Raw genomic sequence first — 23997 nt, 5'->3', positions numbered from 1 at the left:
TTTTGAAAATTAAAATTCGAAAATTTTTTCTAAAGCCTCCAGGGGACTTCGTTTTCGCAAAAAAAAATTTTATGTGCCCTTATTGCATCCGGACCCACAATTTATTTGAAATATTTTTTTTTAATGAAAAATCTTTCTTGATTGAAAATTCATCTTTTGTGGTAGAAATTTGATCTTGTTTTCTTACAAGTCGAACTATGTATGTGAAAATTCATTTTTTTAAACGAATTCGACTTTTTAAATTTATAATTCAAACATTTTTTGGTTAAAATATAAACTGTTCTTTTTTTAAATGAGAATTAATCTTTTTGGTAGAAAATTAGTATTTTTTATTTAAAGATTCAACAGTTTGTTAGAAAATTGAATAATCAGATTGAGAATTAACTTTTTTTTAAATGTATATTTTCAGGTTCAAAATTTCAATCTCTGCAATCAAAAATTAAAATAAAACAAGAAAAATAACTCTACTGCTTGCAATTTTGAAAATAAATTTTTCTATGGCTGAAATCGTTAGAAAAATTGTTGTAAAAAAGTTTTGTTAAACAAATAATTATATTTTTAGATTATTTAGTTAACATTAATTTAGCTAACTTAATTTAAATTATTTAAAATTAATGTTTTTTGTAAATGTTATCATTTTTTATAAAAAATTACATCAGTTAGAATATTTTGATTCTTAAAATCACAGGTAAATTATTTTTTCAGATATCAGACTTTTGGCACGACAATAACCTTAAGGGAGCGTACTTAAATTACGTAAAAGTTGAAAGGGGCGGGGGAGGGGTCGAGCAATTTTCTTACGATTTGTTACCTATTTTTGGGTTAAAAATGCAGCTCTTTTCGTAGAACGTTAACCTTTTGTTTCAAATTCATATTTTGTTGCTGATAAGTCAACTGAAATATTTTTTGGATGAAAACTATCTTTTCTGAAAATTTGTCTTTTAGATTTCAAGGTTTATCTTTTTCAATATAAATATTGCATCTTAGCAAAAATGCAACTTTTTTGTTGAAAATTAAAATATTTTCTAGGAAATTTACTGTTTGTTAAAAATTTCTATTTTTGTATTGAAAAGTCAATTGAAATCTTTTCGGGCGACAATTCAACTCCTTTTTTGTAAATTTGTATTTTTGATTTAAAAAATTGCCTGTTTCAGCTTTTCGGTTGAAAATTTGACTATTTAGCCGAGCATTAACTTATTGTTTATAATTATGATTTTGGTGTCGCAAAGTGAACTGGAATCTCTTTTGGATAAAAATTTAACTATTAAATTTTTGTAATGTATCTGTTTTAGAAGTAATTTAATCTTTTTTGAATAAAAATGCAACTGGTCGGTTGAAAATTCAACCTCTTTTTTTAAATGTTGTCTTTTTCATTTTTAAATTCATCTGCTTTAAAAAAGTACATCTTTCTTGGATAAAAATGCAACTATTTCGTTAAACATTTAACAATTTTGTTGAAAGGTCATATTATTGTTTGAAAATTCTGCTGTTTTGTTGAAAATTTACTTTTTGTTTAAATCCAATATCTTGGTTTTGAAAAGAGAACTAAAATCTTTTCTGGATGAAAGTTTAACTTACAAAACTTTAGTTTTATATTAAAAATTTATCTGTTTTAGCACAAATTTCATCTTTCTTGGATAAAATTTAAAATGCTAGTATTTGATAGAGATTTCAACTCTTTTGTTAAAAATTCGTCTTTTTTAGTTGAAGATAATTTTTTTCAAATTTGTCTTTTTGATTTAAAAGTTCATGTATTTTAGTAGGAACATAATTTTTCTTTAATGAAAATACAACTTTTTTTGATAAAAATTATTCTTCTTTGCTGAATTATTCAACTACTTTGTTTGAAAGATTGGATTGAATCACTTTGTTAAGAAATCATTTTTCCTTTTTGAAGATTTATATTCTTTGTTGAAAATTCATCCCTGTGGTTGAAAGTTTACTTATTTTGTTACAAAATATTTTTTTATTGATAATTTAACTACTAGTGTAAAAATTTAACTACATTGTTAAAAATTTTTTTTTTTTGATTCAAGGCGTCGTTGGTTGAAAATTTAACTGTCAAATGGAAAAGCCTTTCTTTTTAGTCAAAAAATAATTTGAACTGAACGTGTAACTTAAAATTTTCTAAATATGTTTTTTTAGTTGGAAATTATCCTATTTAGCAAAAAAATAATTTTCTTGGTTTGAAATTTCATGTTTGTTTGACAAAAATGCATCAGTTTCGTGGAAAATTAATTTTTTGCTGATAACTCATATTTCGGTTTCGAAATTTATGTTTTGCAGAGAAAATTCATATTTTGGCTTGAAGTTTTAACAATTTAGATAAAATTTAATTTTTTTCTTGCGTGAAAAATATTTATTTGTTGAAAATTCGTCTTTTTAGTTTGAAAATTCTTTTTTGTGTGTGTAAGTTTAATTTTTTTTTTTGATGAAATAAAAACTATAAAAAAAATATTATAAACTTTTTGTTGGGATTCTTTTCAAATTGAAAATTGAACTATTGTTTTAAAAATTTAATTATTTTGATGAAAATTCAAGTATTTTCTTAAGGCCATGTGACGAGTGGGTCACGTGACCAGATTCCTACCTTACCGATACTTTTCAGATTTCCTAACTTATATTCACACTAAGCGCCACATCGAGTTGAAAATTTAAGATAATAATTAAGAAGCCCTCAGGAAGGTTGGTCTGGTCCTTCATTTTAATGATTATGAAAAAAGCGAAAAGAATCTATTTTCAAAAAACAAACTTTTTTCATAATTATAAAAATTTAGGACTAGACCGAGCTTTCTCAATGCTTTTTATTTATCATCCCAAATTTTTAAGTCGATGTGGAGCTTTTTGTGAAAATAAATCCGGAAATAAAAAAGTGTCGGTAAGGTAGAAATTTAGTCACGTGACCCACTTATCACACGGCCTTAAAGTCATTTGTTATAGCAGAAAAGACATTTTTTTGTTTAAAATAAACTAATAATTTAATAAATTTGCAATTTGTACCTGACATACTGTTTAATCCCTGTTATAAAAGATTCTATGTTAAAAATACTACAAGATTAAAATGCTGTTCTCGGGCACCCTGCCTAATTATGCTAAAAATAATTGGTAAGCATTTCTCGAAATTAAACATTTCGCACTAAAAGAAGAGGAGAGCGGTATAAATATTTTGTTACGGTTTGTTACATGTGAGGGGGGGGGGGGGCTTAGAGAGGGCCTATAATCCGTACGGCCCTATCTAAACCGACTGAACGTAACAGAGAATCCTAAAAAGTGAATATTTTTGGATTCCAGGTACACATGCTGCTATTGCTCCTGGAGTGGAGTCGATAACTGGTGTTTAAAACGTCATTTAAACACCCATTTGAAACCTTTTGCTTGCGCTCTTTGCGAATACAAAGCAGCGAGGGCTGAACGGTTAGCGACCCATGTCCTGAAGGTTCACAATAAAAGACAATGTTCGAGATGTTCCTTCCTAGCTGAAGATGCTGCACAACTGCAAGTCCATCAGCTTCACGTGCACAGAGTAACGGGTGCGAATTCGCCAGCCTCAGCTTCTTCAGCACAAACCTCGCCACAGTCACAACCACAGCCTCAGAATAATCGCATTCAACAGACTCAGCAGCAGCAGCAGCAACAACAGCAGCAGCAACAACCTTTACAGTAAGTAAAGTTCATCTTTTTTGGTAGTAAATTAATCTTTTTGTTTCAAAATTCGTCTTTTTTGGTTGAAATTTCATCATTTTGGTTGAAAATTCGTGAGTTTTATTCAAAATTTGTTTTTGCCTTAGAAAATTAATCTTTTTGTTTAAAAATTCATCTTTTTTAGTTGAAATTTCATCATTTTGGTTGAAAATTCGTGAGTTTTATTCAAAATTCGGTTGTGACGTAGAAAATTAATTTTCATTTGTTCAAAAATGCGTCTTTTTGGTTATAAATTGAATATCTAGCTGAACTACTTTCTTAAAATTAAAAAAATTCTATCTTTTCAAAATTCAAGTTTTTGATTGAGAATTCTTGAATTTTATTAAAACTTCGTCATTTTTTTAGTAAGTTAATCTTTTTGTTTGAAATATCTTTTAGTTGAAAATACAAATTTTTGGTTGAGAATTCTTGGATTTTACTGAAAATTCGTCTTTCTTGTTAGTAAAGTAATTTTTTTTTTAATTAATATTTTTTAGTTGTAAATTCAACTTTTTGGTTGAATATTCGTTTTTTCCGCATAAAATTAATCTTTTGTTAAAAAATCATCTTCTCTTGTTGAAAATTCAACTTTTTGGTTGTGAATTCTTGAATTTGGCTAAACATTCTGTTTTTTGTAAATTAATATTTTTGTTGAAAATTTCCTCTTTTTTTAGTTGAAAGTTCAATGGTTTGGTTGAAAATTCGTAAACTTTGTTAAAAATTGTTTTTTTCGTAAAAAAATAATCTTTTTGTTTAAAATTTCATCTTTTTATTACAAAATTTAACAATTGGATTTTAAAGTTGAACTACTAGCTTAAAAATAAAAAATAAATTTGTTCTTTTTTTTAAATACAACCGTTTGGTTGAGAATCCTGAATTTAATTGAAAATTCGTATTTTTTATAGTAAATTAATCTTTTTATTTAAAAATTCACCCTTTTTAGTTGAACACTCACTTTTTGTTTGATAACTCTAGAATGATGTTAAAAATTAGTTTTTTTTTTTAATTAATCTTTCTGTTTGAAAATTCATATTTTTGGATAAAAATCTAGCAACTTGGTTTTAAAGTTGAATTACTTTCCTAAAAATTAAAAAAATGTCTTCCTTTTTTAAAAATTAAAATTTTTAATTGAGAATTCTTAAATTTTATTAAAAATTCTTCTTTTTTGCAAGTGTTTTTGTTTAGAAATTAATCTTTTTTAATTGAAAATTTGACTTTTTGTTTGAGAATTTTTAAATTTGGTTAAAATTTCATCTTTTTTGTTTATCAAAGTAATCTTTTTCTTTAAAAATTCATCTTTTTTAGTTGAAAATTCAACTTTTTGGTTGAGAATTTTTAAATTTGTTTAAAAATTTGTCTTTTTTGTTTAGAAAATTAATCTTTTTGTTCAAAAATTCATCTTTTTTAGTTGTATTTTCAACTGTTTGGTGGAAAATTCGTCAATTTTGTTAAAAATTTATGTTTTCCTGAGAAAATTATAATTTTGTTTGTTTAAAAACCCATATTTTCTAGTTGAAAATTCAATTTTTTGGTTCAGCATTCTTGAATTTGAATAAAAGTCCGTAATTTTTGTTAGTAAAGTAATCTTTTTGTTTAAAAATTTAGCTTTTTTAGTTGAAAACACAACTTTTTGGTTGAATGTTCTTGAATTTGGTTAAAAATTTGTTTGTTTTTTTCCGTAGAAAACTACTTTTTGTTTGAAAATTCATCTTTTTAGTTAAAAATTGAACTTTCTAGTTGAGGATTCTTGAATTTTCTTAAAGATTCAACTTCCTGAATGAGAATTCTTGATTTTTGTTAAAAATTCGTTTTTTTTTCGATAAAAAGTTATTGGTTTAAAAATTCATTTTCTTTGATAAAAATTAAAAAATTAGGTTTTAAAGTTAAACTACTTTCTTAAAAATTAAAAAAAAATGGTTGCTTTTTTGTTAAATTTGTTAAAAATTGAGGTTTTGCGGTAGAAAATTAATTGTTGAAAAATTCATATTTTTTGCTAAGAACTTAACAACTAGATTTTAAAGTAAAGCTACTGTCTTAAAAATTAAAAAAAAAATTGTTTCTTTCTTAAAAATTCCACTTTTTGTTTTAGAATTCTGGAATTTTATTGAAAATTTGTCTTTTTCGGTAGTAAATTAATCTTTTTTCTCCTAAATTTATCTTTTTTAGTTAAATATTCTTTTTTTTTGTTTGAAAAATTACTTTGGTAATTATAAATTTACCTATTCCATTTTTGGCCGAAAATGGTACTATTTGAAGTAAAAATCCAACTTATTGTTAAAATTAAACTATTTTTTATTAAAGATTCTTCCTCTTGTTGAAAATTAATCTAGTTTAGTTGAAAATTCAACTTTTTAATTGAGAGTTCTTGTATTTTGATGGAAATTTGTCTTTTTTGGTATAAAATTAACTTTCTGATAAAAAATATATTTTTTATTTGATAACTCAACTGTATAAAAATAAACAAATATTTGGTGAAAAATTAAAAAAAAAATTTAAATAACTTTTTTGTTTCATTAAAAGTTTAATTATTTCATTTTTGGTTAAAATTCAAGTTTTCTTAATTTTAAAATTCAATAATATGCGGTTTAACTTGCACATAAAATTCAATTTTGCAAATTTCAATATCTACTCTGAAAATTCACTTTTTATTTCAGTTCTTTATTTATTACCGAAGTTTATATTTACCACACCAACTGAAAATTTTATTTTTCAGTCCTGTTGGTGGAGGACGACCTCCTCCAGGACCTCCGGTCTTTCCAGCTCCAGCATCTGCCATCGCATCATCAGCAACAATCATTCCTCCTAGCACAATCCTTGGGTAGGTTCTTAAAATAATATTTAAAGTTTATTATTGTGTTTTGCTACACTAGTTTTAAATATTTATTACTTATGTGCATGTTTAACTTAAGCTTAACCCTTACAGTGCATTGTGGGTGTCTGATACCCCAAGCATCTGAGATTCATCATTTTATCATAAAATTGACTTTTCAACTGTGAAAATGAACATCTTGTTTGAAAGCACCCATATTGCAATATTTTTTAAACTGAAATTATACTAGTTTAAAAGTAAAATCATAAATTTTCAGGTTAAAATAATTAAAATTGCGTGAGTTATCAATTTTTAAGTGAAAACCCCCATTTTTTTACATTTTTCAATAATTTTTTTAACAAACTTAAAATAAATAAATGGCTATAAAATCAACTCAACCTGATAAAAGATACCTTAAACTATATCGGATAATTTTATTGTGACAAAATAGTCAATAGGGGTTAAACAATACATGATTCAATACGCTGGGGTGTTGGATACCCACGATACACTTTACCGTGATTTTTACCATGTATGCACTTTGAGGGTTAAATATCCGATTTTGTTGACTGTGTTGTCAGAGAAAAGATTTTTTTATCGTTCTTAAAAGAAAGTTGTACAAAAAATATGCATTTTTTACAAATGAAATTTGAGCTTAGTATTTAGACCTGGCAGCATCGGGTTAAGTCCTGAAACTTATCTTTATGCAGACTAATTAATTTCCAGCAAAAGAGATAAGTTTCGGACGAAACTTCTGGTTTTCTTATATTCATTTTTCGTTCCACTGCACGCTAAAGTTTCACAAGTTCCAGTCATGGTAAAAGACATCTTCTGCGATATCTAGATTTCATTTGTAAAACTGAATTAATCAGTTTATCTAACCGCGTTGGACAAACTTTGTAGTTCAAAGGCAATCAAGAGATTTAGTCAACTCTTATACCATGAAGGAGTTGTTTTTTTAATAGAGTTTGAAGTGAATCCCTTACAAATCCGAAAGGATAAGTTTTTCAAATTCTGAAAAATATCCTATTGTTTTGTGTCGTATTCTGTGTTTACCTTTCAGATTTAGAATTAAATCACTCGATACCTAGTGTTCGAAAGAGTTTGAATGCTTGGAGAAATTCTCACGAGAATGAGAATATGCTCGAGAATATGCTCGACCTTTATGTTCTTTGAGCATTTAATGAGAATTTATGATCATTTTGAATTAGGATTTAAAAAATCATATTTTCTGTCTTTATTACTAATGATTACAGTATTTAAATTTCGCGTAAAAATATATCGCCTCGAATTGGAAAGGGCACTTAATTTAAATGATAAAGTAACTCAAAGTAATGGAAAAAATATTATTTGCATTAATACCTACCATACACTTAGAAGATTAATAATGCTGAAGCAAACAAATTTCGCTTCTAAATTTAATTTAAACATTTTTTAGTCGTGGTTTTAAATTAAAAAAAAAACTTTTCAAGCACAGAAATGGATTTTTAACTAAAATGATGAATCTTTAACAATAAAAAAAAAAACGATTTTTTAACCAAATAGTTCAATTTTCAACCCGAAATATTAATTTTCTACCAAAAATGACTTATTTTCAACAAATTGTATGAATTTTAAAATCACCAAGATCAATTTTTAACCAGAATTAGAAAAGTTTAAATGCTAGAAAAATAAATGTTCTAAAAAGAAAAAAAAACAATTTTCAACAAAATATTTGTTTTTTCGCCCAAAAAAATTATTTTTCAACCAAAAATAGAATAATTCAATTTGCAGTTAGAGAAGTAAAGTTTAAAAAAAATACGAAAAAACGATTTTTCAGCCAAAAACATTAATTTTCAACTAAAAATATGAATTTTGAAGCAAACATGGAATAGTTACATATTCAGTTTAGAAATTAATTTTCTACTAAATGGAAATGAATTTTTAACTAAAGAAATTAATTTTGAATCACGATGATGAACTTTCTACCAAAAATATGGTTTTTGACCAAATAGTGGAATTTTCAACCCAAAAGATGAATTATCTATAAACAAAAAAAAAGAATTTTCAACTAAGTAATTATTTTTTCAATCAAAGAAATTAATTTTTAACAAAAAATAGAATTCACAAATTTTCTACAAAACAGATAAATTTTTAACGAAGAAGTTCACATTTCAATCAAAAAAGGTAAATTTTCACCAAAAAATGGAATAGTTACAGTAATTTTTCAAATAAAACGATGAATCTTCAACCAAAGAAAAACAATTGTTAAAATACATGAATTTTTAACTAAAAAATTAAATTTTTAATTAGTAAAATGAATTTTAAACAAAATAGTTAAATTTTTAACCAAAGAAATGAATTTTTAACCAAAAAGATGAAGTTTCAACTAATGAGAGTACTTTTATACAAAAATAGATGAATTTTCAACAAATATTTGTTTTTTCACCTAAAATAGATACATATTCATCTAAAAATAGAATAGTTTAAACTTTCAGAAAAAAATATTCAAATGAAATAGTACAGATTTCAACCATGAAGATTAAATTTTTATCGCAAAATATAAATTTTCGACAATAAATCAAACAGTTACATTTTAAGTTAAAAAATTAATTATAAATAAGAAAAAAATTAATTTTCAACCAAATATTTGAATTTTGAAGGAAATTTGTAACCAAAAAAATGAATGTCACCAAGAAGATTACATATTCTTCCATTAAAATCCAATTTTCAATTCTGTATTTAAAAAAAAGTATATGTTCATTTCAGTCCAGAATTTTTGCATACAAATTGTATTAAATGCTAAGCATATTCTCGAGAGCATCTCAACATAAATTCTTGGGCATTTAAGAACTTTATCGATACCTCAATTTTTAAAGAATCTTTTTATGAATCATTATTCTTTTTAGTTGGTCCATCCTTCTAGTATGACAAAAAAACAACAACAGATTTAATAATAAATACTCTGGTTTAGTATATTATTTAAAATTATTTTGAATTGACATTGGATTCTATGAGTTCCATGAATTTTATTCAATTCGTTTGAATTGTTTGGAATTCTGTTTTTAAACTCTTTCAAATTGTTTTAAATTCTTTGAAATATTCTGCATTCTTCTGGTATCCCTGAGATTCTTGCATTATTTGGAAGTCCTTGGGATTCAAATTCAAAAGATTTGAGAAAATGGCGAGAAATTCTACAAGAGTTTAAAAGAATGCAAAGGAATTAAGAAGATTACAAAGAATTTAAAGAAGTCAAAACAATTTGAAGAAAATAAATGTGATTTCAAAATAATTATAAATTAAACACTAAACCAGAAAGTATTGATTACTAAACCTATATGCGTATTCGTGCTAATAGGTGTACAAATTAATTCGCGACCTGGCCTTTGATGCCTTGTAACACTTGGTCAAATTTAAATTTTTCTGCGCAATTAGGTATGTTTAAAGGGTAAACCTTAAGCTACAAAACACAATATAATGGGTGTCGGCCTTGCGGACTTGTGCTAAAAAATGATTGTATTCACTAATCAGGGTTTTAGACTAAGTCCGCAGGACCACCACCTATTAGATTGTATTTTAAAGAGTTTATTTTAAAGTTTAACCTTAAACTTCAAAATACAATCTAATATGTGGTGGTCTTGCGGACTTTGTGTAAAAACTCATCAATGAATACAATGATTTTGGAGGACATATCCGCTGGGCCGCCACCTATTATATTGTGTTTCGAACCTCAAGGTTCGCTCTTTAAAACTACCTAAGTGTGGGAGAAAATTCAAGGTTTGCCAATAGTTACGAGACAAAAAATAGAGGCAACGAATTCATTTGTAGGCCTGAAATGAGGGGCCCACTGGAAAAGGAGAGTAATTAGTTTAGACGATCAACACCAGAGTGCTTTTTTTAGTTCTAAACTTCGAGAAAGGCTCTTTTAACATGGAGGTATCGCATTATTTTCACTGTAGCTTTTTAGATCTAGATTAATGTTTACCTTCACCTTATTTTAATTTACCACCAAGGTCCTTGTTTCTTGTCGTCGCATCCGTAGCCGCACGCCTGCTCGTTTTTTTACTCGCTGTTTCTAGAAAGCAGTTTTACGTGTTTACGTGTACATATCCAAATCAATGAGTAAAAACTAAAACAAAAAAAATGAACGTAACTTATGGAACAGTGCCGCGGTGGTTGCAGCCACGAGATGGTAAACTTCCCCGCAACAGCAACCATGGCGTCACCTCGGGAAGAGAGGCGCTGCAGCTGCGAGGACGACAACTGCGACGACCTTGACTTGCACGACCAGGTCTTTCGCCTGTTGCATACAAGAAGTAATCGAGCTAAACTTCATTTTTCCTAATAGCGATCTGAGCAACAACAGATCCAGTGAAAGGCGGAGGAAACAGAGTCAACCCAGAAAGGTTTTACACCAAAAACGAATATTCGAGGATGATCCGCTCATCTCTTCAGACCAAAACACGAATAACAATGAAAAAGAGCTGGGAACGGAAATAAGTTATTTGACAGATAATTGTACGAGGCAGCAGAACAATTTGGCAATCCAGAGGAAATTTAGGTGCTTCTCCTGTCCCGATGATGCGCCCGCTAGGGGTCAAATTTCCAGCCCTTATCACACCAAAGCTTCCCTGGCTCTCCACCAACTTTGGAGGCACAACATCTTTGGGAAGAGGAAAGTTTCTGCGCATCCGGTCGAGAAAACAAAGAGACATTCCATCACCTTGAAAGCCACAGTCTTCACGAATGCCAATTTCGACTACAGAAGATAACAGTTGGATGGAGGGATTGTCTCCCTCCCTTTGGATGCTGTAAAGATTTCTCGATTTTCGAAGATCTGTTGTGACTTTAGGGTCGGAGTGTTTCTAGTTGTAAAAATAATGTGCCATTTTTGAGATGCGATTCGGTTTCTGATCTGGAACCATAAGCTTTATTAGGGTAATCTTTTGGTTTACAGTTGAGAGCGAAAGTCCGGCCGAAGAATTATTTTCTTCTGTGCTTTTGACCGTTTCAATTTTTGAAGAATACGAATTGCTTAAGGGAGTTGAATCTTTAAAATTCTTTTAAGTTTCTCGATATATTTATTTTTTCAATCATAATTTTTGAAATTCCGCTGTATTTTTTGGAAGTAGGAAATTTTGAGCATTCAAAAAAATGCCGAGAATTCAGGGATATAATCAATGCTTTTTTTTTCATTTCAGAAATTTCATAATATTGTAAAAAAATGTGAAGATTGTTTTTTTTAAGTTTATGATTTGGAACTGATAACTTTAAATTTTTTTATTCTACAATTTACTAAACGTTAAAATATTAAAATGCGTGGATTAAAATACAAAAAACTTTAATATTAAATGTTAACGATTAAAAATTGAAAATTTTTTTATAGCAAACCTTCGAGAATTAATAATTTTCAAATGAAAGTCTATCAAAATTAAATGCAAGAATTTCAAATTGCTTTTAAAATGTGACTTCAAAATTCCATTTTTAAATATTTAAAAATAATTTTATTTAAAATTGTGTAATGTTGAGTATTTTGATTTATTTTAATTCATTATATTTTGGTTGGAAATTCATATATTTTGTTAAAAATTATTATTTTTTTTTATGGAAAATTAATATTTTTGGTAGAAAATTCATTTGTTTGTCTAAAAATGTAACTATGTCGTTAACAATTTCTTTTATTTGCTTAGAAACTTATTTCTCTGACTGAAAATAAAACTATTCTATTTTTTTTAATTTATCCTTATTAGTTTCATTTTTTTAGTGTTGTCACTGAAACGCATAAACGGGATCGGGATTTAATTTTTTTTAGTAAGTGATTCTATATTTTAAACAATCAGTTTCCTTTTTTTAATTCTCGAAATTTCATAATTTGGAACTGATAATTTAAAAATTCTTAATTCTAAAAAATGTCCAAAGCGTTCAAATATTGAAAAACGAGGATTAAAATTCCAAAAATTTTAATATTAAATGTTAATGATTAAAAATTGCAGAATTTTTTATAGCAATCCTTCAGGAATTAATAATTTTTAAGTGCAAGACTATCAAAATTAAATGATAGAATTTCAAATTAAAGCGCTCAAAAATTCCATTTTTAAATATGTTTATTTACAAATTTTGTAATTTTGAGTATTTCGATTTTAATTTATTTTAATTATCAATACTTACAATGTGTAACTTTTTAGCTTTGAGTGTCTGAAATTTGAAATTGTTGAATTTTGAAAGGCTTCTGTTTAAAATAATTTGCTTCAAAGTTATTCATAATAATAGTCTAAGTTCGAAAGGTTTCAATTTGATACTCATGAATTTTGAATAATTCAGTTTTATAATTCAGGAGGTGAACTTTTTCCATGAAAATATTTGACTTTATTTTGTTTGAATTCTAATTTATCTACCAAGATGCGCTTAGATTTAAAGAAGGGGAATTGTTCAAAAACGGAGAAAATCCGGCTCGAAGGACCCAATTATATTTCCATTTCTCTACTGTTTCTTCAGGTCTGAAAAATAAAAATAGAACTTTAACCGGTCAAAAGTGGATCGCAAAGAAAGTTCTTATCTGGAAAAAAATTGCTGAGGCTTAGACTAAAGCCAGCTGCCAAAGTGTCAACTAGAAATTGTCTAAAGACTTGTACATAATTGTTCCTATATATCCCTATAAATGTGATTCCCCATGTGTCACTTCTCACTGTCTCAGACTTCACGAGTATTTCTAAGCGGAAATCCGAGATCCGGAAAATTTTCCGCTTTTCTTTTCAGAAGGAAAACTGACGATAACCTACTTGTGAGTTGCCGGTCGTTAAACTGCCGTAAGGCGAACTGCTAAGATGCCGTTTCCGTAGCGATTCATTCGTGTCGCGCAGCGTAATAAGTCGTGAAATTTTTATACTTGGAAGTAAAGTCGGACACTCGAACCGGTATTCCGAAACACGTCGATGACTTATAAAAGTTTTAGTGTCCATAGCGAGCGAGATCCCGCAAAATGGAATCTCTGATCGAAATATCTCTTGGAAAAGTTCTCTTCGATTCCAGTCTGATCTGCCAAATGATCAATTAGTGTGATGTAATCAGTTCTAGCCTGCAGAATGAACTGCCTAAGTTTCAGTTACCATAAACAGTTTCGAGAGGAGGGATAATTGAGTGATGTGTTGATGAAAGAATCTTAATGACGATCTTGATGAAGATTTTGATGACGATTTCGATGACGATTTCGTGATGATTTCATGAGTATCTACGTCTAGAATCTAGATAATGATTGGGTGCGTTTAAAAGTCGGCTCTCTTTATTCTAGCTTGTCAGACTAATTTTTGATATTTGTAACGACGCATTTGTACAAAAAGCATTTCTTGTTTACGTTATTACCTGAAATATATTATATCTATTATACATGATTTATTTGTAGATCGATAGTTCAGAAACTTGAGGAATTGTTTGAGTATAGTGGTTAATTGAAAATTCCTTCTGTTTTGGGACTTTGATCGATTTTCTTTTTAGAATTCCTTTTTAAAAATCAATTTTCTAGACTTCTGCCTTGCCAGGAAGAATGAGTTCAAAATGAAAACACGAGAGAGCGCCAAGTACAGTAAATTGGACGATTTCAGTTTCTGAAGGTGCTTGAATCTACAGATCAGAAGAGCGAAAATAATTATGGAGAATATTCGAGTTGATGTTTATTTTTCTAATTTTAATTTTTTCTCATTTAAAAAGGATAATGCAGATTAGATTAATTTTTTTGCAAATGTGATGAGAGCCAAGTGTTGGAATTTTAGGGATGTCAAAATATCTTACAATTTTTTCTAGTTTGAAAACAGCAAAGTCAAAAAGTTAGCGATTTGCGGAAAATAAATTTAGAATTTTAAAGCATCGATAAACAAATTTTAGTTTTTTATTCCGTATCACTTTCTTTGTTACTATATTTATGAAATTGTTAGCATTAATTTCGGTATTAGCAAGGGCATGCCTTGCTCCCTTCTTTAAATCAAATTGCTTGACTGATTAATTGTAATTATGGTAAGTATATATGTCTAAAATATAATTTTGTGAGAAAAAAGAATCTATACGACTTAATGTTCACGGCCGAAAAATTCCTAATTTTTCTTAGGGAAAAATCCATAGCATTTAGAAAAATTCCCAAACTTCTTGTGCATTGTTTCTGCAATTCCTTAGGCAAAATTCCCTAATATTTGGGAAAATTGTCAAACTTTTTCAAAAATTTCCCCTACAGTTTGTAAGCAAAAATTCCTTAATGTTTGAAAAAATGTCTGAAATTTTCTCAAAAGTTTGTTAGAAAAAATTCCCTAAACTTTGGAAAAATTCTAGAACTTTTTCTGAAATTTACCTTACAAAATTTTAGAGAAATTCTGCGAAAATTCAGAAATTTACCCGACGAAATGTTTGGGGAAATTCCCTAAAATTTTGGAAAATTCCCAGAAGGTTTCTTACATTTTCCCCTACGAAATTTCAGGGAAAGTTCACGAAATGTTAGGGTTATTAGCTTCCTGAACATTTTTTTACAGTGCATGTTTTTGAATATCAGTACCCCATGGAAAGAAAAACGGAAAAATCTGGAATTTACAGGATATTTTAATCAGTTCTTGCTCGAAGCATACTGTAAATTTGACTTTGTTTCCAATATTTTTCTTCTAATAGAAGCGAATAATTAAATTTTCAATATTTTCGCTAATCGTTAATAGCGTCTGAAAAACTTTCTTCGGTTTATAATTCATCTACTTAGTTAAAATTGGAACTACTTTGTTAAATATTATTTTTTTGGCCGACGATTCGTCATTTTATACTTGAAAACTTTTTTTTCGAAATTTAACTATTCCATGTTTGATTGAAAATTTATCTCCAGTCTATCATTCTTATTAGGTAGAAAATTAGTCTTTTTGCTTAAAAATTAATTTCATTGGTTTAAAAATTGGTTTTCTTTACTGAAAATTAATGTTTTAACTGAAAATTTAGATAAATCATGTTTGTTTGAATATCAGTCTTCTTCGGTGGAAATTCAAGTATTTGTTTGAGAATTTCTGTATTTTCTTGAAACTTTGTTTTCTGTTGTAGAATAATTATTTTTTTGGTGACTAATTCACCTTTTAAGTTAAAAATTCAACTACACTGAAAAAATTGTATTATTTCCAGTATGCTAATTTACTTGGCTGATTTTACTTGAAAGAAGCAAGTATTTTCTTTTTACAAGCGACCGATTTGCTTCAATCAAAAGAAAATTTTTCTTGATCCAAATAAATTCATATACTTATTTTTACTACTATTTTGATTGAAATAATGTTCATGTTCTTGAAACGAGAAAATGAATGTATTCAGGGAAGAAATATATTCTGTTAGAATAATGCTTGAATGTCTTCCTTGAAATAATTATTAATTTAAAACGAATGTCAGATTTACTTCGAAGATATTGCTCATATACTTTGACAAAATTACCGGTATAAAGTTGGTTCTCTTAGTCGCTAATACATTCTCTTCGTAGCATGAAGTTGGTTCGTAGTTAAAACTCTTTTCCATTATTTTATTTTGAGATAGAATTATTCTGAAATTCAATAAAAAACTTTAGGCTGACAGAAAAATTAAATGACTCATAAAACTATTAAAAAATTATAAGTTTATTGCATCGGTAAGTTTTTGGTGTCAGGAATTAAAAATTTTTAAATAGATCCATGCAAGACTCAAAGTTCATTTAATTCCTAAAGTTATTAAAAGTTTATAAATGTAATGCGTTTATATTTTCTTAAGCTGGTTAATTGCATTTATTAATTTACTTAAAATTAAACCATTTCGAATTTTTTTTGCCATGAAACATTTTTGTGAATCGGAAAATGGCTGGGAATTTTTTTTCTCGATTAAAACGGCCTCCCTGAAGCTATTTCTGTGTAGTGTTAAAGGTAACGAAAAATCATCCGAATTTAAAAATAATGATAAATATTCCTGCTAAAGACAGGAATTCTTTTTTCAATAAAGAAATATTACTTTTTTGGAGTCGGCTAGGTTAAAATTGATTTTTAAAAGTTAAAAATTTTGTTATGTGAACCTTATTTAATTTAAATTAGTATTGCAATGCATAATTCTATTTTGTTTACACACAATTTTCGTGTTTGATATTACCAGTTTGAAAATCACAAAAATAGCAAAATTCATGAAAGCGTTATAAGTAAACAAAAATTTGTTTTAAAAATATAAAATGATCATGTGTTATTCTAATTTAAATTAAATAAGTTGTGGATAACACATTTTTGAACTTAAAAAAAAAATGTTAATCTAGCCTAATCCAAAAATTAATTTTTCCTTAATGAAAAACAAATTCCTTTATGAGGCAGATTTTTTTCAATAATTTAGAATTTTATATTTTTACTTGCTATCTGAAATAGTTAATATCTTGTTTTAAATTTTTATATTATTAATTGCCAATGCAATATTTCTCGCGCATAATGTTGCTATTTTATATAATTAGGTATAGATTTAAGTTCTGTCAAATAAAATTAACAAAAATAAGTTTTTCAGTCAATGAATTCAATGATCATAGAAAATTTCATTTCAATGTATCATTAATTATAGAAAATTTAAGGCGGATATTATTAGTATGTATATTTATAAAAATTTCATGAAATTAAGTTTTTCAGCCAAAGAATCCATTAATCATAGAAAATGTCTTGGACTACAAATGGTTAACATTTTGGCAATCACCCATATACTTACATAATTCTTTTTTATTATGTAAATGATAAAAAATAAATGTATGGAAGCATAAAACAAGGTTATAAGGTTTAAAAATGTTTAAAATGCAATTATTGCATTTTCTGGATAATTAAAAAAAAAATGTACATTTTTTTAAAGCAAAATATTTAAGAAAACAGAATTTAATAACATTTAAAAAATTTTTATTAAGAATGCATTTAATTTTATGAAAGAACAATTCAAAAATTGACAATTAAGAAATGACAGACAATGACAGAAATCTTTTTTATTCTGATTTCGAAGTATTTTATATTTGAAGGAAAAATAAAGTATCTAGCACTTTTTTAAATAGGTAATATTTATACTAGCGATCAATTTTTTTCTACATATTTAAAATTATTGTTAAGGAATTGTTATTTTAAATTAAAAACTGAGTTAAAACGTATTATAAAAAAACTATATAAATCGAAAACTGTGCGTTTTACAGAAGTTTTTAAAAATCAGAAAATATTTATTTGTCACTGAGGTTATTAAAGCGTTTTTAAAGCGTTTGTTAACTCAAAAGTTATTTATTTTTTATAAGCTCTAGGTAGTTTTTAAGCGGATTAAATTTAAAAGAAAAAAAGTATTCAGACCTTTGTAAAATAAGTGAAGTTAATTTAATTTTTAAATATTTTAAATTGTTGTTTTAGGTAAGCTATTCCATATTTAAATCTTAGTAAAAAATGTATGATAAAAGAATTCAAGAAATTGAAAACAGCACATTTTATGAAAAAATTTTCTCATAGCAGAACATTATTTTTTGTCATTGATGTTATTAAAGCATTTTTGTACTTGCAACTTTTTTGTTTGTTATTTATTACCTTTGGGTCGTTTCTAAGAGTTTTAAATATTTAAAAAGAACAGGTATTGAGTTCCTTGTTAAATAAGTGAAGCATAATTCGCTTTTTCACATATTTTAAGTGATTGTTGAAAATTTTTTATTTTGTATGAAAAATGGAGTAAGGGAGTATTATATAAAAAAGTGGAATAAATTTAAAACTGCTCATTTTATGGAGACGTTTGTACACCAGAAAATCGTTTTAATTCATGCAGGTTATTAAAGAATTTTTGCACTTCAATTTTTTTTATTGTTTATTACTTTTAGATGCTTTATAACATTTTCAAATATATTAAGAAAAAAAAGTATCGAGCCTTTTTTAAAATAAGTAAAATTCAATTCTAAAATTTTTCTAAACAAAAATGGTATATTAAAGTCTCTCGAAAATTTTTAAGTATCACCAGGAAGATGTTTTCTTAAAAGAAACATGGAGTTCAACAACTTTTAGTTTGAAGATGGTTGAGGTTTACCATACGGCTTTGTACAACGCTGCCTTGAAATTCTTGGCCGAGATTTTGACATCGAAATCCAAGTGCTTCGTTAGAGAAGTGGTTAGAGCGCGCGGTTAGGACACACTAGTTTAGGTTTTAGGTAGGGTTCGAATCCTCGGCGAGTGCGATTTTTTAAAGCGTTTTTAGGCGTACCATTATATGGGTAAGTAACAGTGTGTGAAAATTACATATTTTAATAATTTAAAAAATGAAGGTTATATAAAAATAATTTCGAAAAAAAATTTCGTTGAGAAATAGTGTTCAGTTGAGGCACTATTCTATGTCTCCGATACTATATATTCTTAGATTAAGAAAATATATTCTTGAAAGTTGTCAGAAATGATTTCTTTAGAGTAAACTATGTTCTGCACTTGAATACACCTCTATATGAAGTAACACAATAAAGTTTTAGAATAATAAAATGCGATACTCAATCTAAGAATACATTTTCTTAGATTAAGAAAATGCACGCTTGTTCCAAGCATACGGTGGCAAGTATTTATTTATTTGGAACATACTCATATTCTATCATCCCCATTCGTACCTGCGAATGACTTGAATCAAGTAAAATTTACTTGATCCAAGAACAATTTTTTTTTCAGTGGATTCGGTCAAAAAATCCATTAAAAAATAGAATGTTTGTTTGAAAATTCATGTATTTTGTTTTGAAAAGTTTTTTTTTAAATAATTTTTTTATTTGAAATTCGTTTTTTTTAGTTAAAAATTAATTTTTGAAACTAAAAACGTAACTAAATTTTCTATAAAAATTGTTTTCATAGACATTGATTCTTTTTAGTATAAAATTTACTTCGTTGTCTGAAAATTTAACTATTTCGTTAATAATTTATTTTATCTGCTTAAAAACTTATTTTTTTATTTGAAAATTAAAGGATTCTATATTTTGTTGAAAATTGATCCTTTTTAGTTGCAAATTTAACTGTTTTGATGAAAAATCGTTTTTTCTGTTGTAGAAAATTAACTTTTTTGGTTGAAAATTTCATTAAAAATTAAAATATTGGATGGGCACTTCATATTTCTTAACTAAACATTCATCTATTCAATTTTTTGAATAAATTTATCTTTTTCAGTTAAAAATTCATCTATTAGTCATAAAAATTTGTCATGAAAGAAAAAAAAGCTTATCTAAATTACTGAACCTTGAAGCCAAAAGATGAACTTTCATTACAAAAATTTAATATTCAGAAAAAAATTAACTTTAAAAAAAAAGTTAAATTTTTAACCAACGAGATAAACCTTTATTCACAAAAATAAATTTTGTAGAAAATAGTTTATCTTGTACCCACACAGTTGAATTTTCAATTTCAAAAGCAGATTAATTTTCAAAGACAGAGTTCCATTTTAATCCAAGAAAGATAAAATTATACTAAAACAGATGAATTTTGAAATAAAAAAGACAACTGAAAAAATAGTGTAATTTTCATCAAAAAAAGATTTCAATTTTACTTTTTAACAGCAGAAATCTAAAATTTCTGCAAAAATGAATGCATTTTGAATTAACAAGACAAATATTTTTTTAAATAGTTGAATTTTCATCAAAAAAAATTTTCGTTTGACTTTTCAACATCAAAATATAAATTTTAAACATGCATTACATTTCTACGAAAATACTTGAATTTTGAACCCAAAAAGACGAAATGTCAAGAAAACAGTTGAACTTGAATTGAATTTTCAAACAAATAATAAAACTTATAACTAAAAAGATCATCTTCAGGAGGAAGCAACTGCAAAAACAGAAATAGATTCCGGGCTATTAGTATTTAAAGACCAGTATCTTAAACTTGTAAATTTTTAAACCTAGAATCTTCTATAAACGGAGTAAAATAATTTCAAATGAAAATTGAAAATTTTCAAATGTATTCTACCGTAACCTATCGTAAAATCGTAAGCATGGCTTAGACACATTTGTCTTAGGTCCTAAAAGAAAGGGCGAGTTCGTTAACCAGGCATTTGGGATAAATATTCAAAAAGTTAGAGCATTTTCAAAATTGTTGGGACAATTTGATTCATATTTAAAATTTTTGTCTACGGCTATTCATAGTGTTTAGAAAGCCAAACTATTTGCCCTGATTACTTTTTTCGATAAAAAGAAAATTCTCAGAGTTATAGCATTTTCAATATTTGAAAAATCAAACGAAAATCAAAATTTTAAGTCAAACAACGCACCACAAACGAAAATTCTAATTTTGATTGCACTGAAAATAATGCAAAATCAAATCTTCTATTTTTTGGTCAAATCATGCAGGATACGAAAAAATATGAATTCACAAAAAGTACGATACCAAAAAAGATCTAGAAATTCGTTAATCACTACTTGATAGGACGCGTATATGTCGTTTCATTTTGTTTTATTAATGAAAAATAAACTTGAAAATAACAAAAATAAATAATTTGTAAAAAAAAAACGACAGAAATTATGAAAAAAAAAAATGATTTAACAAAAATTGTTTACCCGAAGAAGAGCTACACATTTGTAATGAATTACTTTTTGATAGGAGATGTAGTTTTTGTTTTAATAATAAAAATGGCATTAAAAATAAAAATAAAAAACTTGTGGAAAAACGACATAAGGTACGAAAACAAATTGATAGAAAAAAGCTATTGACCCAAAAAAAGATACAAATTTTTCATGATTTATTACATTCTCATCATTTATGATTGAGAAGTCATTTTAACATTTTCCGATAGGACTGGTAAGTTTGTTTTTATTTATGGTAAGTAATATGCAGAAAAACGAAAATTCCAATTTTACGCCAAAAGACGCGAGATACGTAAAAAATATTGAAGACTTGTAGGATATTTTGCTTTATTCATAAAAAAATAATATGAAAAACATAATCCTATTATTAGCATAACAATGCGAGATACAGAAAATTGTTTGAAAAAAGGATTGCAGTTTTTTTATTTATTTTAAGGTGGTTCAGAAATATACATTTACAAGTGTCTGTCAAAAATCGAGCGCGCTAGTGTCACGATGAGAATGTGTACCTCAAAGTTTACAGAGCTTTGAGCAACTTAATATTTAAATATATTTAATTAAGTAGAAAATTCAGAACATCAAAATGCATATAAATACTGCGATCTAAAATAGAACTTAATGATAAAGTTTCATTCAAGCATTACAAATGCTAAGAATAAATATCCGGGCGTGAAGCCCGAGATGCAACAGGCGCGCTCAAACTTGCGAGCGAAGCGAGCCGCGCGCGTAGAGCGCGATGAGAATGCTCCCGCCAGATGGGCAGATTTTTTTATTTTTGAGATAGCAGCACGTATTAGGAGCTGAATCGTGTAGATATGCAATATTGGCGTTCCGTAGCAGGAAGTTCGTTCTTCAAGTACATCAATCACATCAATCACTAGTTTGATCGGTCAATTTTTATACCTGTTTTCTGAAAGTATAACAGAAATAACTTCGACTCGGATATATTGTTACAAATATTCGGAAAATTCCGACACATTAACATACTAAAATAACTGAAATTTCCAAAATTAGATTGCTGAAAACGAAATTCGGTAACTTGTATAGTGAATATCTACTTTTTCAAGTTATTATTATTTATTGATTTATTATTTTAAACTCTGCACTCAGTTTTGATGGTAGGTGCGCTTGAAAGTGGCTTTCAGCAGAAGTTATGACATTTAAAAAAGTTTTTAACTGCAATAAAAATCTATTTCAAATACTCCGTGACATTCGAATGGCAAATTTAATGTAGAATCCAAATTGCAACAAGTTAAATGCCCATCTTGTTGTTTTTTTAGTATTTGTTGCATGATACGGAAGGGATACTATGAGGATGCTATAAGGGTACGCTGTAGAGTGTAGCGTATCCTTTCCGTTCATTCGGTCCGCCAGGAATGGCGGACTTGGATTTCTGACAAACTAAAACTTTTACGTAGTTAGTAATAGTAGGAGTTGAATGCTCTTTAGTCTAGTCGAAGAAAGTGCAAGTTTCATTGATCGATGTGCATTATTGGAAAAGTGAGATAAAAAAATATATAAAGAGTCATCCTCGAGTTTATTTCAGATAAGCCTTAAATGTCCATTTTTCATCTTGGAATAGAGTTTTATTAATAAATGTTGCTTATAGCATTACAGTAGTGTTAGTAGAATAGTACTGCAAATGAGATGTGGAGACGCTTCTCTTCAGAGTTTTTGCTTTTTAGACATGAATATTTTGTATGTAGTGGCTCGAATATGGCGCACTTTTTTGACAAAAACATCACAATTAGACATTATTCAACTTTCTGTGTGGTAAAAAGAATGGGTTCATGTACTTTTGTACCTGATGCATTTTCTGCGATGGATCCTACACTTTGCCAGTGGAGGAATCTTGGGTAGAGTGTTAGTGTAACGAATGATCCAAGAGTGATTGCACCGGAATATTCGTAGCCCTATGGATGTACGACTGTGTCACTAAGTTCGCTGTATATTGTATTCTTCAAAATGATAATAATAAACATTTGCATAATGTTAATTTGCTTATTTTTTCTGCATTTTGATTTTTTCCGTTTTTGATTTTCGAAAACCTCGTTTTTTGGAAAAGCTTTGTTCAAAAAAGAACCGCTGGTGATGTGAAAAAATCAAACATGCAATTCGAAAGATTAATCAATAGTCTTTCGAATTACCTATTATTCATTCAATTTCGGTTCAAAGAGTTCCGCCAGTCCATAGAAAAGGAGTTATGTGCCATAGTCGAGCTATTTCCTCTAAAGATGTTGTCTTAAAAATTTGGGAAATTATAGCGAACATGCTAACGGACGTCCCCAAACTCTTTGTTTGTGTGTTAATTAAACAAAAATTATTTTGCTAAATTTGTCGAATGTGTGTGATACCCGTTAAGGCGCTTCCTCAGGCTTGAAAATTAGTCCATGTATTACTCTGACAAGTTTTTATCCTACAATTCTCAATTGTATAATTTCATATTTCAAATACTGACTATAAATGCCTAAATGCAGAACCTCTCAGAGCGCTTTTTTCGGAAAATGGCCTGGTTCTTGCTTAATTGCAATTAATTAAAAATTGATGCATTTTTGCGCCTGCGAAGTAGCAAACCGCCACTATGGGTGTACTCATGGCAAACAGAGTTCGTGGGCCGTCTGGCTGGCTATGGAACAGCGGGTGGTCTAGAGTGTCATTTTTTCTACGATACTTAAGGTGGTTTTAGCGTGAAACGAAATCCATGCTAAAAAGCTTAAATTTTTATTATAACTTCTTTAACTATTTTTGAATACATCTGCGAAGTTTCAGATTGATTGACCGTCTATTTACAGAGAAATAATTAATTAAAGTTTCATCGTTTTGCCATGAATTACTATACAGCTTATGGCAATGACAAGTGAACTTGAGCTTCGAATGAGTGCCGTACTCACAAAATCCATGCTACGTATGCAAAAAACTAACAAAATGTGCCCCGAACCTTCATAAATTCGTCTGATTTTTTAAAGAATTTTTT

General features: G+C 27.7%; 1 protein-coding gene across 4 annotated transcripts in view; it reads left to right on the top strand.

Moving 5' to 3' along the window:
• The window catches only part of LOC117172400 (protein charlatan), a 480082-nt gene extending 468369 nt beyond the window's left edge, over positions 1–11713 (top strand). For 3 of the 4 annotated variants that reach the window (XM_033360289.1, XM_033360290.1, XM_033360288.1), the window contains 3 exons: positions 3292–3660; positions 6395–6499; positions 10818–11713. In XM_033360289.1, coding sequence (XP_033216180.1) covers positions 3292–3660; positions 6395–6499; positions 10818–11241 — 898 coding nt within the window. In that variant the 3' untranslated portion in view covers positions 11242–11713. Of the gene's footprint in view, positions 1–3291; positions 3661–6394; positions 6500–10634 lie in introns of all 4 variants that reach the window. The other variant, XM_033360291.1, reaches the window with a different exon arrangement.
• The last annotated feature ends 12284 nt before the right edge of the window (positions 11714–23997 follow it).

Source organism: Belonocnema kinseyi, chromosome 5 (genome assembly GCF_010883055.1).
Source record: "Belonocnema kinseyi isolate 2016_QV_RU_SX_M_011 chromosome 5, B_treatae_v1, whole genome shotgun sequence".
In the NCBI taxonomy this organism is placed as follows: domain Eukaryota; kingdom Metazoa; phylum Arthropoda; class Insecta; order Hymenoptera; family Cynipidae; genus Belonocnema; species Belonocnema kinseyi.
The sequence above is the reverse complement of the archived record's forward strand: the minus strand, read 5'-3'. Positions and strand labels throughout refer to the sequence as shown.